Here is a 17,073-nt window from a genome sequence, read left to right as displayed (position 1 = left end):
TATAAGTCGCACCGGCCGAAAATGCATAATAAAGAAGGGAAAAAACATATATAAGTCGCATTTTTGGGGTAAATGTATTTGATAAAACCCAACATAAAGAATAGACATTTGAAAGGCAATTTAAAATAAATAAAGAATAGTGAACAACAGGCTGAATAAGTGTACGTTATATGAGGCATAAATAACCAACTGAGAAGGTGCCTGGTATGTTAACGTAACATATTATGGTAAGAGTCATTCAAATAACTACAACATATAGAACATGCTATACGTTTACCAAACAATCTGTCACTCCTAATCGCTAAATCCCATGAAATCTTATACGTCTAGTCTCTTACGTCAGTGGTTCTCAAATGGGGGTACGCGTACCCCTGGGGGTACTTGAAGGTATGCCAAGGGGTACGTGAGATTTTAAAAAAATATTCTAAAAATAGCAACAATTAAAAAATCCTTTATAAATATATTTATTGAATAATACTTCAACAAAATATGAATGTAAGTTCATAAAGTGAACATCAAATCAAGTAGGCTATTCCATTGATTACCATAAAGCCAGAGTTTCCCCCATGCCATGATGGTTTGACCCTCACTAAAATGTGAGTGTTGACAGCTAGATTTTTTGTGGACATGTTCCATAAATATTGATGTTAAAGATTTCTTTTTTTGTGATGAAATGTTTAGAATTAAGTTCATGAATCCAGATAGATCTCTATTACAATCCCCAAAGAGGGCCCTTAAAGTTGACGATTACTTCTATGTGTAGAAATCTTTATAACTGAATCACTTGTTTATTTTTCAACAAGTTTTTAGTTATTTTTATATCTTTTTTTCCAAATAGTTCAAGAAAGACCACTACAAATGAGCAATATTTTGCACTTTTATACAATTTAATACCGGTAAATCAGAAACTGATGACTTAGTCTATAAAATCCGCTACACCTCCCTGATACCGAAGTACATGTCAAACTACTTCCTTAACGTAAATGACCGCCATAACCACAACACCAGGGGGAGCTCCACTAACCACGTTAAACCCAGATTCCGATCTAACAAAGGTCTTAACTCATTCTCTTTCTATGCTACATCAATGTGGAATGCGCTCCCAACAGGTGTAAAAGAAAGGGCATCTCTATCCTCCTTCAAAACCGCAATAAAAGTTCACCTCCAGGCAGTTACAACCCTAAACTAACACCCTCCCCGGATTGCTAATAATCAAATGTAAACAATCAAATGCAGATACTTTTTCTTATGCCTTCTGATCTCTCTCTCTCTCTCTCTCTCTCTCTCTCTCTCTCTCTCTCTCTCTCTCTCTCTCTCTCTCTCTCTCTCTCTCTCTCTCCCTCTCTCTCTCTCTCTCTCTCTCTCTCTCTATGTCCACTACTTGATGTCCATATCCTACCCCCCTTCCCCCTCTCCTCCACACCCCTGATTGTAAATAATGTAAATAATTCAATGTGATTATCTTGTGTGATGACTGTATTATGATGATAGTATATATGATAGTATATATCTGTATCATGAATCAATTTAAGTGGACCCCGACTTAAACAAGTTGAAAAACTTATTGGGGTGTTACCATTTAGTGGTCAATTGTACGGAATATGTACTTCACTGTGCAACCTACTAATAAAAGTCTCAATCAATCAATCAATAGTGCTGTATTTTACTTCTTTATCTCTTTTTTTCAACCAAAAATGCTTTGCTCTGATTAGGGGGTACTTGAATTAAAAAAATGTTCGCAGGGGGTACATCACTGAAAAAAGGTTGAGAACCACTGTCTTGCGTGTATGAGCTAAATAATATTATTTGATATTTTACGGTAACGTGTTAATAATTTTACACATAAGTCGCTCCTGAGTATAAAACTGCGACTTATAGTCCGAAAAATACGGTAATTCATTTTGTGTCCCGCTTGCATCCATTGTTGTACTGCCAGTCACCTCTTAGCGCGGGGGTCAGCACCCCGCGGCTCTAGAGCCGCATGCAGCTCTTTAGCGCCGCCCTAGTGGCTCCCTGGACCATCACATCATTTTTGTTTAAAAAAAATGTATATTATGTTTATAAACTCAGGAAATATGTCCCTGGATACATGAGGACTTTAAATATGACCAATGTATGATCCTGTAACGACTTGGTATCGGATTGATACCCAAATTTGTGGTATCATCCAAAACTAATGTATAGTATCAAACAACAGAAGAATATGTGATTATTGCATTTTAACTGTAGTGTAGATAGAACATGTTAAAAGAGAAAGTAAGCAGGTATTAACAGTAAATGAACAAGTAGATTAATCATTAATTTTCTACCACTTGTCCTTAATAATTTTGACAAAATAATAGAAATGATAGAAGAATAGAAAATGACACAATATGTTACTGCATACGTCAGCAGCTAAATTAGGAGCCTTTGATTGTTTACTTACTAATAAAAGACAAGGTGTCTTGTATGTTCACTATTTTATTTAAGGACAAACTTGCAATAAGAAACATATGTTTAATGTACCGTAAGATTTTTTTGTTAAAATAAAGCCAATAATGCAATTTTTTGTGGTCCCCTTTATTTAGAAAAGTACCGAAAAGTACCAAAATAATTTTGGTACCAACATATTGGTATCGGGACAACACTAAACTGTATGTACAATACCGTTCAAAAGTTTGGGGTCACCCAAACAATTTTGTGGAATAGCCTTCATTTCTAAGAACAAGAATAGACTGTCGAGTTTCAGATGAAAGTTCTCTTTTTCTGGCCATTTTGAGCGTTTAATTGACCCCACAAATGTGATGCTCCAGAAACTCAATCTGCTCAAAGGAAGGTCAGTTTTGTAGCTTCTGTAACGAGCTCAACTGTTTTCAGATGTGTGAACATGATTGCACAAGGGTTTTCTAATCATCAATTAGCCTTCTGAGCCAATGAGCAAACACATTGTACCATTAGAACACTTTAGAACACAAATTACGTAAACTTTTTATTGGTCAAAACAGAACATGATCAATTAATTTGACTCAACACGGGAAACCTTACCTGGCCCGGACACGGAAAGGATTGACAGATTGATGTTGCTGGAAATGGGCCTCTATACACCTATGTAGATATTGCACCAAAAACCAGACATTTGCATCTAGAATAGTCATTTACCACATTAGCAACGTATAGAGTGTATTTCTTTAAAGTTAAGACTAGTTTAAAGTTATCTTCATTGAAAAGTACAGTGCTTTTCCTTCAAAAATAAGGACATTTCAATGTGACCCCAAACTTTTGAACAGTAGTGTATGTTTAAAATAAATTAAAAACATAACCATTAGTGTAAGTAATTGAAATGAATCCACAACCACCCTGTGATTAATGTGACTAAAAATGATTAGGAATCCATTAAAGTGTCATACCTGCGACACAAAGATCTGGCGGATGATTGGCGAGGCTGTCAAGAGGTGCGACAGGAATGAGGGGTTCTGGGATGCGTTGATCAACTGAGAGCTGCTGATGTTGATGAAGACATTTGCGGGTATGCCGATGATAAGAGAGCCCAGCTTAAATAGCGATGATGCGTTATTGATCTGTTAGGAAAAAAGAAGACATCATGTTGGCGGTGACGTCACACATTTAAACCAAGTGAGGTCTAATCCGAGGAGGACACCTGAATGAGCCCGGAGGATATGAGAGACAGAATAATGGCCTTGGCCTGGCCTTCATTCCAGTCGGTCACGTTGGCAAGGGTGTCCAGGGAAGCAAGTAGGTCCTCGGGTTGGATGGTCTGGAGCTGGCCCTGGGAAATGCCGGCGCTTTCACTGCCGAGGGCTGCGATGGCTGAAGCGTCAATCGTGTTCCCAAAGTTACTCGCCAAAGCAGAAGACACCTGTCATGATTTCATTTAAAAATGTCACAAACATTAGTAAGCTCAAAATAGACATTTTTTAATAATTTTTCACAGAACCAACAGTTCCTACATTTTTAATAACATGACTTGGACACGCTTTGATCATAATGCCTCAAAGATCGAGAATTATAGAAGTCTTAAATATTCCATGAAGCGCACTTTTGGGGCAGACACTGGACGAGTGGTTAGCACAGGGGTCAGCAACCCGCGGCTCTAGATCTTTAACCCCGCCCTAAGGGCGCCCTGGACCTCTTTCAGAGATGTGTGAATATGGAAAAAAACAAAAATGTATTTTTTGTTTTAATATATTTTCTGTTGGAGAACAAACATGACAAAAACCTTCTTAATTGTTGGCAATCCCACTGTTTGTGTTATACATGCTTCACTGATGAGAGTATTTGGCAAGCACCGTTTCGTCCTACTAATTTCAGTGATCCTTGAACTCATCGTAGTTTGTTTACATGTACATCTTTCTCCGATGCTGCCACAGAAAGACGTGTTTTATGACACTCATTCTTTGTCTCATTTTGTCCACCAAACGTTTTATACTGTGTGTGAATGCACAAAGGTGAGCTTTGTTGATTTTATTGATATGCTGGAGTGCTTATCGGGCCTATTTAGTCAATCAATACTAACATGCTATTTAGGCTAGCTACAGTATATGTCAGGGGTCACCAACGCGGTGCCCGCGGGCACCAGGTAGCCCGTAAGGACCAGATGAGTAGCCCGCTGGCCTGTTCTAAAAATAGCTCAAATAGCAGCACTTACCAGTGAGCTGCCTCTATTTTTTAAATTTTATTTATTTACTAGCAAGCTGGTCTCGCTTTGCTCGACATTTTTAATTCTAAGAGAGACAAAACTCAAATAGAATTTGAAAATCCAAAAAATATTTTAAAGACTTGGTCTTCACTTGTTTAAATAAATTCATTAATTTTTTTATTTTGCTTCTTATAACTTTCAGAAAGACAATTTTAGAGAAAAAAATACAACCTTAAAAATGATTTTAGGATTTTTAAACACATATACCTTTTTACCTTTTAAATTCCTTCCTCTTCTTTCCTGACAATTTAAATCAATGTTCAAGTAAATTTATTTTTTTTATTGTAAAGAATAATAAATACATTTTAATTTAATTCTTCATTTTAGCTTCTGTTTTTTCGACGAAGAATATTTGTGAAATATTTCTTCAAACTTATTATGATTAAAATTCAAAAAAATTATTCTGGCAAATCTAGAAAATCTGTAGAATCAAATTTAAATCTTATTTCAAAGTCTTTTGAATTTCTTTTAAAAAATTTGTTCTGGAAAATCTAGAAGAAATAATGATTTGTCTTTGTTAGAAATATAGCTTGGTCCAATTTGTTATATATTTTAACAAAGTGTAGATTGGATTTTAACCTATTTAAAACATGTCATCAAAATTCTAAAATTAATCTTAATCAGGAAAAATTACTAATGATGTTCCATAAATTATTTTTTTAATTTTTTCAAAAAGATTCGAATTAGCTAGTTTTTCTCTTCTTTTTTTCGGTTGAATTTTGAATTTTAAAGAGTCGAAATTGAAGATAAACTGTTTCAAAATTTTATTGTCATTTTTTTCGTGTTTTCTCCTCTTTTAAACCGTTCAATTAAGTGTAAATATCATTAATTATTGATAATAACATAGAGTTAAAGTTAAATTGAGCAAATTGGCTATTTCTGGCAATTTATTTAAGCGTGTATCAAACTGGTAGCCCTTCGCATTAATCAGTACCCAAGAAGTTGCTCTTGGTTTCAAAAAGGTTGGTGACCCCTGGTATATGTACATATTGCATCATTATGCCTCGTTTGTAGGTATATTTGAGCTCATTTAATTTCCTTTACTTATGTTCTCTGTGTATTCAATTTATCATTGCATGTCTCATGAAACATTATCTGTATGTAATATTGGCTGCATTTCTGATAGTTGTTTGTGTGCCATGTTGTTCCAGACCACAGCGAACGTTACCCAGCTTGCAAAGATTGTCATGAATCCATTAGAAGAAGACGTTTCCTTTAACTTGGACACACACATCTATACTTTTGGCCATTCTAAGACAGTCATTTCCAGGAAGTTATCTCATCCTGTGAGAAGCCTCCATTTTACTGATGTTTTCCAATGTTGTAAAAATGTGTAGAATAATAATGTAAACACAACATTTCTGTGATAGTAGGCTAATATAGCTAATATAGACACGTATGTCATGTGTTGTCTTCATTATAACACTTATGTAAGGCTTTTAATTTTTTGTGGCTCCAGACAAATTTATTTTTAGTCCAATATGGCTCTTTCAACATTTTGGGTTGCCGACCCCTGGGTTAGCATCCTAGCCTCACAGTCAGGACGTCAAGGGTTCAAATCTCTATCTCTCCGTGGAGTTTGCATGTTTGTCTGGTGCGTGCGTGGATTTTCTAATCAAGAATAGATCGTCCATAACCTAAGGGTTGGTCGTTCAAACCCTGCTCCCTCCATTCCAGCCACTGCTGTTGTGTCCTTGGGCAAGACACTTCACCACCACTGATGTATGAATGTGAATTAATAGGGGTCAGATAAGGCCGTTGGCGCTAATTAAAGTTAAAAGTTAAAGTACCAATTATTGTCACACACACACTAGGTGTGGTGAAATTTGTCCTCTGCATTTGACCCATCCCCTTGTTCACCCCCTAGGAGGTGAGGGGAGCAGTGAGCAGCAGCATTTTGGTGATTTAACCCCCAATTCCAACCATTGATGCTGAGTGCCAAGCAGGGAGGTAATGGGTCCCATTTTTAAAGTCTTTGGTATGACTCGGCCGGGGTTTGAACTCACAACCTACCGATCTCAGGGCGGACACTCTAACCACCAAATTGCCAGCCAGTTTTCTGTCAGGCTCCAAATGTAGCTTACCAATGTGTGAATGTAGACTGAATGAATAATGGGTTCTCAGTGTCAAGCGCTTGTAAATAAGCAGTACGAGCCCGAGTCTTATTTCTACCAGTGACGTGCAGTCAGGGGAGGCAGGTGAGGCGGGGCCTCACGTGCCATCATGGAAAGAAAAAAAATGTAAAAAGAAAAAAAATGAATTAAATTGTTATATGTATCCAGTGAGTATACTATAAAGTTATTTTCCATTCAACTTCACCAGTTTTAGATTATTTTCATTCAAAATCGCTGAATTTTCACATTTGCCGTTCAAATACTGAGAAGAGACTTGCGGTGAGTCAGCAGCCAGTTGAGCCTCACCATGGATTGCGCAATGACTCGGCTAACTGCTGGCCTGCTGTGCAGTGAGACCGTATTGCTATATGAATTATATTATACATTTCCATAGTTTAGTTAGCTGAGGTATATAATGTACAGTGTATTTGTCAACAACTGTATGTGTGTAACGTATTTCTTGTGCTGAGCAATCATAAAACGGCTGCGAAGACGCACTGGGTGAGGCTCGCAGTAATCCCGCCTCCTGGTGGTAGAGGGCGCTAGTGATCCCAGCGATCATTCATGCGACTACTCGGCTGCAGGATAAGTGTCAACAAGCAGCAACAGTTAGCAGCGATCGTTTATTTTTTCCTCTCGCCTGGATTTTTAACATGGAGGATTACAAAAGTTTGGGGTCACCCAAACAATTTTGTGGAATAGCCTTCATTTCTAAGAACAAGAATAGACTGTCGAGTTTCAGATGAAAGTTCTCTTTTTCTGGCCATTTTGAGCGTTTAATTGACCCCACAAATGTGATGCTCCAGAAACTCAATCTGCTCAAAGGAAGGTCAGTTTTGTAGCTTCTGTAACGAGCTAAACTGTTTTCAGATGTGTGAACATGATTGCACAAGGGTTTTCTAATCATCAATTAGTCTTCTGAGCCAATGAGCAAACACATTGTACCATTAGAACACTGGAGTGATAGTTGCTGGAAATGGGCCTCTATACACCTATGTAGATATTGCACCAAAAACCAGACATTTGCAGCTAGAATAGTTATTTACCACATTAGCAATGTATAGAGTGTATTTCTTCAAAGTTAAGACTAGTTTAAAGTTATCTTCATTGAAAAGTACAGTGCTTTTCCTTCAAAAATAAGGACATTTCAATGTGACTCCAAACTTTTGAACGGTAGTGTATCTAAAATAAAACAGTTTTCTAAACTGGACTTTCAATCGAAGCAGGAGGTAATACTTAAAGGAAGATCTCCATCGAGACAGAGAGACTTTTAAAACTGAAGAAAGATAAGGAAGACTTCTATAAACAAGTTATCGATGCTTTTGTTCAAAAGGAGCAGCGCATGGACTTCATTTATAAGTAAAGGTAAGACCAAAATAACGTTTTTTTTATTAAATGTGCTTTTTTGTGTGCTACAGTTTGTATGTGTAAAGTTGAGGTTAAGTTAAAGTACCAATGATTGTCACACGCAGTAGGTGTGGTGAAATTTGTCCTCTGCATTTGACCCATCCCCTTGCTCACCCCCTGGGAGGTGAGGGGAGCAGTGGGCAACAGCGGCGCCACGCCCGGGAATCATTTTTGGTGATTTAACCCCCAATTCCAACCCTTGATGCTGAGTGCCAAGCAGGGAAGAATGCTGGTATGAGCTTTTAAACATAACCCGTTAACTGCTGCCAATCAAATGGTGAATAAGATACTCTTTAGGGTTCATATGTTTGTAAATCTGACTGTGATGAAGTCAGTGCCTCACCAGCCATGAACCTCACCGCACGTGACTGATTTCTACACAATACTGGAGCTCACCTGGGGGTCCAAGTTGGTGCAGAGGGTGGTCAGGTTGTGAAGAATTATCATGCTCTCGTCTGCTGACAACTGGCTGAAGGCCGTCCCCGGCGCAAAACAGCGAAACTGCAGTGGAAGGCTACCAAAATGGTCAAAATGCACAATCATTTTTTCATTTGACATAGTTTATTTCTGTGCTAGCATCAAAGTAAATATGTGTTTACTCACAGTAGAGGGTTGAAGTTGCTGTCCTGGTTGTATAGCAGCTCTGTGTAGTAGCTGGTGACATTGACAGGCACAGCAGTTTGGTTGAAGATGGCGATGTTCCGGAGGTCCACGGTGAACACCTGAAGAACCTGGAGCAAAGAGGTAAAGAATGTTTAAATGTATAGTAATATAGCTTACAAAGGCACTAAGTAAAAACAATCCTTGAAGTACCTCTGCTGATCCGAATGTGAAAAGCAAATCGTGCAAACTGACGAAGTCAATGAAGGGTCCGATGTAGTCCGCAAACCAGGCTGTCGAGTTCAGCTCTGGGTCGCTTGCGTCATAACACCGTGGCTCTGTCGCTTTAATGACAATTTTAAAGATGACATTATTGGAGGGTTAATTTCAACATAACATTTTTTTTCAGTTTGATTCAGGATGAAGGAATGACAATCTCTGTGCTAAAGTGTTAACATTAGAATATTAACCCAATAATGTGAACTACATTTGCTTTGTTAGCTAACCGAAAGCAAATGGGACCCATTACCTCCCTGCTTGGCACTCAGCATCAAGGGTTGGAATTGGGGGTTAAATCACCAAAAATGATTCCCGGGCGCGGCGCCGCTGCTGCCCACTGCTCCCCAAGGGGACGGGTCAAATGCAGAGGACAAATTTCACCACACCTAGTGTGTGTGTGACAATCATTGGTACTTTAACTTTAACTTTAACAAAAGCTGCAATATTATGTTATCAATAAGTTTTTCAATCTCAACTTGCAAATTTCAATAAAACATTGAGTAAGTAAATCCATTATTTTCTTACACATTCTTTCAAAAATATCATAAAGTCTGTATGTTCAGCTTGAAACTATATTGTACATATCGTATTTGCTGATGCTGTTCTGTTGTTGTTGTTGTTGTCTCTCTGTTTTATACCCTTCTTGTCCCCGCAATTTCCCCCTCTGTCTTCCTTTTTTTAAATCTTTCTATCCCCTCCTGCTCTGGCCTGGCTGCGCCAAAAAATTATATAAATCCATTTAATAAAGTCAAATACAAATAAGGTAACAAGAAACGTATCCCACACTTCTCTTTTGTAAAGAATATAATAGAATAGAAAGTACTTTATTGATCCCTGGGGGAAATTCAGCACCACAGTTTGCTCACAATAGACAAGAATAATAATAAATAATATAATATATATAATATATTATATATGTCTTGAACGCATCATAATAATCCCCTGAATTCCCCCCGGTATGGCGTAGTGGGTATAGCGGCCGTGCCAGAAACCTGAGGTTGCAGGTTCGCTCCCCGCCTCTTGACATCCAAATCGCTGCCGTTGTGTCCTTGGGCAGGACACTTCACCCTTGCCCCCGGTGCCACTCACACTGGTGAATGAGTGAATGATGAATGATAGGTGGTGGTCGGAGGGACCGTAGGCGCAAACTGGCAGCCTCGCTTCCGTCAGTCTACCCCAGGGCAGCTGTGGCTACAAATGTAGCTTACCACCACCAGGTGTGAATGAATGATGGGTTCCCACTTCTCTGTGAGCGCTTTGAGTATCTAATAATAGAAAAGCGCGATATTAAATCTAATCCATTATTATTATTATAAAACGGATTAACTCGCTGGAATATAAAGACAATATAACATACATCCATAAACGTGGATGCATATGCAAAAGTGCAATATATTTATCTGTACAGTAATCTATTTATTTATATCTACACCTTATTGCTCTTTTATCCCGCACTACAACGAGCTAATGCAACGAAATTTCGTTCTGATCTGTACTGTAAAGTTCAAATTTGAATGACAATAAAATGTAATTAAGTCTAAGTCTAAGTCTAAGACTAGTCATGCCTCTTCTATTGTGTTGAAGAGCGTTTGACTGGCGAGTTGTTCATTACGAGCACAAATAACACCATTAGTAACCTCTTTACTAACGTTATTCCTAATGCCAAAGATGACCGAATAAATGTTGGACTGACCAGAGTTGAGGTATGTTGTGATCGTATCGTACACGTCTCGCCTCGCAAAGTCCACGCCAACGTAGCGGAAATTGCCAAGAACTGAGACACTGAAGGGAAAGGAGAAAACATCAAGATTACATGTCGTTCCTCGAATTACATAAAAAATAACTGCAACTAAAACATACAGTTTCTGGAAAGCAACACAGGTGGCGTTGTACGTGTCGTTGCTTCTGAGAAGATTCTTTGTGAGGAATCCCAAGTAGTCGCGGAGACGTTGGTCAAACCAGGCGTTGACCTCTGATCTCGTGGTGTTGCTGAGAGCGATGGGCCAGAGGCACGGCAACATGGGCTCTCGCACCGCCTCTGGGAGCATCTCCTGCGATGTAGAGTGACGTGGTTGGGTCATCGCGGTGGTTCGTGTATTTATTTACCCACGTTTAAATATTAAACAAACCAGCTCCACGAACGAGGGTGTCAAGTGATAGTTGCTGAAGATGGAGCAAAGTGTGGCGTTGTCGTCAACAATGTCAGGAAGGCGGAGGTAGTCTCCAAGTTCCATTGGAGACATGGAGTTCACCAACTTGAGTCACAGCAACAAAGAAGAAGTAGAACTTGGTCACTTGGCGCTTTGATGTGTCCATGAATGTCTGATTGGTGGACACACACCTGCTTCATGAGGTCCTCGGGCATGAGGGACAGGAAGGTGGTCAGGTTGGGCAACTGGAAACCCAAGAACCAACTCTGCAGGAAGTCGTAGTAACTGTGGCCGTTGACGTAGCAACGCAGGGGTGTGGGCTCTGTGATGGGGAAAAGGCAATCAAATAATGAATTTCACTTCCATTTTCACTTTATTCTTAAAATAATTAGTGTTTTTTTCACAATACTTAGTCTTTAATCTCATTATTTTCAAATTGTATTCCCACAATTTCACACCTTTTGAACAATATTCCAATTTAATTTTTGTAAAACTAATACTTTGTTCTCATGAAAAATTCTAGTAATACATGTTTTGACTATAAAGACAAGAACACTAAACCAAACGCATATTATTTTCATAACATTCCAACTTTAGTCTTGTGAAATTCAGTATTTTTAAACCACAATACTGTATTAACAAATGATTCTAATACGAAGTGCATTCCTGATATTACGTCTTTATTTTTGCCGTAAAAATTTAAATATTTTTTGTTATATTACTACTTTATTTTTTTAAAATCTGTGTTTTCTCAGTAGGGATTTATTCTCATTAAATTACATATTCTGTCTTGTGATTCTTTGATTTTGTTTCAAAAACAGTTTTAAACATGCAGCTTGTACTTTTCTTGTTTTTCGCACTTTTCTTGTTGATTTTTATCTCTTTTAAGCAAGTTTATTTCTTATCCAATACCTAACTGCTGTAGACCCTCCTGTTATGCAGATTAGGCATAGTTGTACATAGGGCCCGTTCTGAATGAGGAAGTGCATGTAAAATGTCAATTAATGAATGACAGGGCGCTTCCTGTGAAATTTTGACCAAAAACGTATGCCTAGCCCCTTTCTACTCCATCCCTGATAAGAATATAATGGCAAATTTCCCCATACATTCTCACTGTCCTCCGTGGCATGCAGCATTAGTGCAATCGTACTGGGTTGTATCATCAGAATTGTCTCAGGAATGTTTACTAATATGATATTTTGCACTAAAAAAATTATTATGAACAATTTATTTCCCATAGATTTGTTTTAGTACAAAACATGGATCAACTTAAATTCAAGTTTAGTTATAAAAGTATAAAAAATGTTTCACATAAATGAAAAAGAGTGACTTTTTTTTGTAATAGAGGAGGAGGATCTCGGAATAAAATTCTGCTTCAATTCTGGTTGTAGCACTTTGAGATTTCCGTGAAATATAAATTGTATTGCAAAGAAAATGTATTATTATTTTTACCACTTTATTTTCTTAATTACTATCAAAGCATTATATGACTTCCGTCTAATAGTTACATTATTTCTAATTTAATTGCAACCTTAATAGACTGTTGTCGAGCACAGACGTCCACCTAATAAGAGTCACTGTTAATTAAACCATTGCCAAATCACACCTATTTATAGATATTCGGTCCGTTCATTCTATTTCCAATTCTGAAACGCAACTCAAAAAACAGAATTAGGGCCTTTTTTCGATTTTTTTTTATTAAATATGGTAGATTTTAAAACAAAAAGGGTTGATTTTCATTAAAATATTGCCATAAAATTGGGTTTTGTGCTGTTTTCCATTTATGGATTTTTATTTTTCCAGATAAACACAAAAATCAAATATATTTTCATCCAAAATGCAAAAATGCGTGGTTATCTGTGTGATGACGAATTGAGCCGGAAGCTGTATTTTAGGTCCGTGTTCATTCTATTTCCTTAAATGCAAATCAAAAAAACTAATTTCGGGCCATTTTTTCTATTTTCATTTCTGAAACAAAAGTTGCACAACTATTTAATGACACTTTTTTTTAAAAACGACAATAGGACTCCTGCTGAACAAAGATGTTACCGTCATGCTAAAAACACGCTAAACGCAAAGGAAAAGCTAAAATACTGCTTCCAGTTCAATTTGTCATCACACAGATAACCACGCATTTTTGCATTTTGGATGAACATGAATTGGATTTCTGTGTTCATCTGGAAAAATAAAAATCCATAAAAGGAAAACAGCACAAAATAAAATCTTATTGCAATATTTTAATGAAAATCAACCCGTTTGTTTTCAAATCTGCCATATATAGTAAAAATCAAAAAACGGCCCTAACTTTGTTTTTTGATTTGCGTTTCAGAATAGAATGAATAATGAATAATCACGTTTCATCAAACATATATTAATGTTGTTGCCCTAGGGTAAACTGGGTACAACACATGGCACTCTGACAAAGCTTAACCTATTGTTACTATAACAATCTACAAGGTTAATGTAGGTTGCTTCTCTTTCTTCCCCTCCATTTTTCTGCATTATTTCGTATCTCAAGTTATCGTTACGTATATGTATTGTTGCATTTGAACAACTGTATTGTTGATAATAAAGGTAAAGTATTGGTATTGTTCATTATCAATAGCGCTATTTCTATTGGTATTTGTATTGCTCCATTTTTAGTGTAATAATGCTCATTGTCATTTCTGTATTATTTTTTATTTTCGCTAACTGCTTATTTGCTATCACTTTTACCATCATATTTGTACATGTCGTATTTGCTGATGTTGCTCTATTGTTGTTGTTGTGTTTGCTGTTGTTGTTTTTGTCTCTCTGTCTAATCCCCCTCTTGTCCCCACAATCCCCCCTCTGTCTTCCTTTTTTTCTCTTTCTATCCCCTCCTGCTCCGGCCCGGCTGCACCAAATGATAATATAAATACATTTAATAAAGTCAATTACAAATAAGGCAACGAGAGAAGTATCCTACACTTCTCTTTTGTAAAGTAAATCTGAACAGTCGATATTGGCATCTACATCAACTATATGATTTACCTGAGAAGCTGGACAGGACAAAGAAAAACAAACAAACAATAGAATGAACAGAAGGTACATGGACCGTAATCAGCAATGCATACCTGAATTTTGGTATTAAGATGCACACATTATTCACTGAGAATTTAAAAAAATATATAATGTAATGTTTCACCTAGTTTACATTTAAATGGCTTGTTTACCTTGAAGAGCCTGAATGATGTGGTTATGTATTTCTTTATGTGTAACTGCAGTGAGACTGGATATGGACATATTCAGGTCCATGACTCTAATGGATCAGACAGAGAACAGTTTTAGTGACCATCAATCAGTACTGAAGTTAATATCTAATTTTTTTACTTTTCATTCTCACCCTTGCTGCTCCAAGCTGCAGTTCCTTCCCGCCAGGATCTCGAAGAACGGGGAAACGTGCTGATGAGACATGTTGAAGAGTAAGGGGCCCAGTCGACTGCGGAGCCACACCGAGACCACAGAATCGTTGATTGACGAATGGGAGAGATTCGCTCGATCGAACACGACCTCCAACATGGCCGACCTCACTGGTGCTGGGATTTCTTCTTGATGACTCTGCAGAACATGTGAGGTGTCAGCCAATCAAACCAGTATTATTAGCAGTAGTAGTAATATTTGCTTTGTTTTTGGTGCTGTTTAAGCACATTGCCAACAGTAATAAAGTTTACAGCAGGGGTGTCAAACTCATTTTAGATCGGGGGCCACATGGAGAAAAATCTACTCCCAAGTGGGCCAGACTGGTAAAATCACAGTACGATAACTTAAAAATAAAGACAACTTCCGATTGTTTTCTTTGTTTAAAAATAGAACAAGCACATTCTGAAAATGTACAAATCATAATGTTGTTGTTTTTTTTTACACTTACATGTTGCGGTTAATAGTATTCTACATTTATTTGTCGTTATTTATACTTTCTGAATAAATTGTGATAATGTTCATCAGTCAACTCACTGGTGTTAATTTTCAATCTATCAAGATAAAAAAATAATACCAAAATCAAAATACAGGATGTGCTGATGGACTAACATCATGTGGTTTATTTTATTTTATTTACATATATAGCATAATCTACATAGATACAAAGAATTGCTATTGCGACATCTACTGGACACATTTACAACAGCAGTTTCTTTCATTCAAAAATTTGGGCTATTTTATACTTAGCAAACTCATCCCACAGGGCGGATAAAACCTGTTCACAGGCCTGATCCGGCCCGCGGGCCTTACGTTTGACACCCCTGAAGTATACATACTAATGAGGATATACTGTACATCCTTAAGTAGAATTAGCTCTTCGTCTGGAGCAAGTGCTAGTCAACAAACTTCACACATACAAATAAATGAATTCATATGACCAGCTTCTCAACAATATTTCCATTCAATTCACCTCAAGAATTCTGTCAGAAAAGAATTGAGAACCACATATACAGCAGAGGTGTCAAACGTACGGCCCGAGGGCTGGAATAGGCCCACGAACAGGTTTCATCCAGCCCGCGGGATGAGTATGCTAAGTACAAAAATTAACCTTAAATTTTTTAATGAAAGAACCAGCTGTTCTAAATGTGTCCACTGGATGTCGCAATAGCAACTCTTTGTAGATGATGCTACATACGTACCGTATTTTTCGGACTATAAGTCACAGTTTTTTTCACAGTTTGGCCGGGGGTGCGACTTATACTCAGGAACGACTTATGTGTGAAATTATTAACACATTAGCGTAAAATATAAAATAATATTATTTAGCTCATTCACGTAAGAGACTAGACGTATAAGATTTCGTGGGATTTAGCGATTAGGAGTGACAGATTGTTTGGTAAACGTATAGCATGTTCTATATGTTATAGTTATTTGAATGACTCTTACCATAATATGTTACGTTAACATACCAGGCACGTTCTCAGTCGGTTATTTATGCCTCATATAACGTACACTTATTCAGCCTGTTGTTCACTATTCTTTATTTATTTTAAATTGCCTTTGAAATGTCTATTCTTGGTGTTGGGTTTTATCAAATAAATTTCCCCAAAAAATGCGACTTATATATGTTTTTACCCTTCTCTATTATGCATTTTCGGCCGGTGCGACTTATACTCCGAAAAATACGGTACATCAGTCGAGGAAAATGATCGAACCACATAAATAACATACTGTAATTTGACTTTGATATAATTTGTTTTATATTGATGGATTGAAAATTAACACCAATGAGTTGATTGATGAACATTATCATATAATTTATTCAGAAAATATAAATAAATAAAGATAGAATACTATTAAGTGTAAGTGTAAAAAAACAACATTATAATTTGTACAATTTCAGAATGTGCTTGTTCTTTTTTTAAACAAAGAAAATAATCTGAAGTTGTCTTTATTTTTACGTTATCGTGCCGTGATTTTACCAGCCCGGCCCACTTGGGAGTAGATTTTTCTCCATGTGGCCCCCGATCTTAAATGAGTTTGACACCCCAGATATACAGTATAAGTTAAGTCCTCCTCACACACCCACCGTGATAGAAGGAGAGAAATCATCAAAGAAGTTGGCCAGGAAGTGGTCAGGAACATGCTGCATCAAGATGTCAACCATAGCAGGGCTAACCAGCTGACCGGGCGAGGAGGCCACATCAGCTAACTGTCGGATCGTTAGGTATGGTAAGGCTTCCATCTGTATACAGGCACAAGGGCACACAAATGTTTACCATATATATACATTATATTTTATGTTTGCCAAATTAAATAGGCAATAAAACATGACTCAATGGATTAAATGAAAAAAATAAATAAATATATATATATATATGTGTGT

General features: G+C 37.2%; 1 protein-coding gene across 1 annotated transcript in view; it reads right to left on the bottom strand.

Annotated features, from left to right (window-relative positions):
* The window catches only part of LOC133639917 (uncharacterized), a 105,956-nt gene that overhangs the window by 22,378 nt on the left and 66,505 nt on the right, over nt 1–17,073 (bottom strand). Inside the window, exons 39-50 of the mRNA XM_062033608.1 lie at nt 16,777–16,932; nt 14,611–14,825; nt 14,441–14,526; nt 11,438–11,568; nt 11,226–11,351; nt 10,957–11,147; nt 10,790–10,878; nt 9,031–9,161; nt 8,821–8,948; nt 8,614–8,731; nt 3,638–3,856; nt 3,387–3,557 (exon numbers count right to left, since the gene is read on the bottom strand). Of these exons, the coding sequence (XP_061889592.1) occupies nt 3,387–3,557; nt 3,638–3,856; nt 8,614–8,731; nt 8,821–8,948; nt 9,031–9,161; nt 10,790–10,878; nt 10,957–11,147; nt 11,226–11,351; nt 11,438–11,568; nt 14,441–14,526; nt 14,611–14,825; nt 16,777–16,932 (1,761 nt within the window). The remainder of the gene's footprint in view (nt 1–3,386; nt 3,558–3,637; nt 3,857–8,613; nt 8,732–8,820; nt 8,949–9,030; nt 9,162–10,789; nt 10,879–10,956; nt 11,148–11,225; nt 11,352–11,437; nt 11,569–14,440; nt 14,527–14,610; nt 14,826–16,776; nt 16,933–17,073) is intronic.

Source organism: Entelurus aequoreus, linkage group LG22, assembly GCF_033978785.1.
Source record: "Entelurus aequoreus isolate RoL-2023_Sb linkage group LG22, RoL_Eaeq_v1.1, whole genome shotgun sequence".
NCBI lineage: Eukaryota > Metazoa > Chordata > Actinopteri > Syngnathiformes > Syngnathidae > Entelurus > Entelurus aequoreus.
Note: the sequence above shows the minus strand (reverse complement) of the source record. Positions and strands in the feature narration are given on the sequence as shown.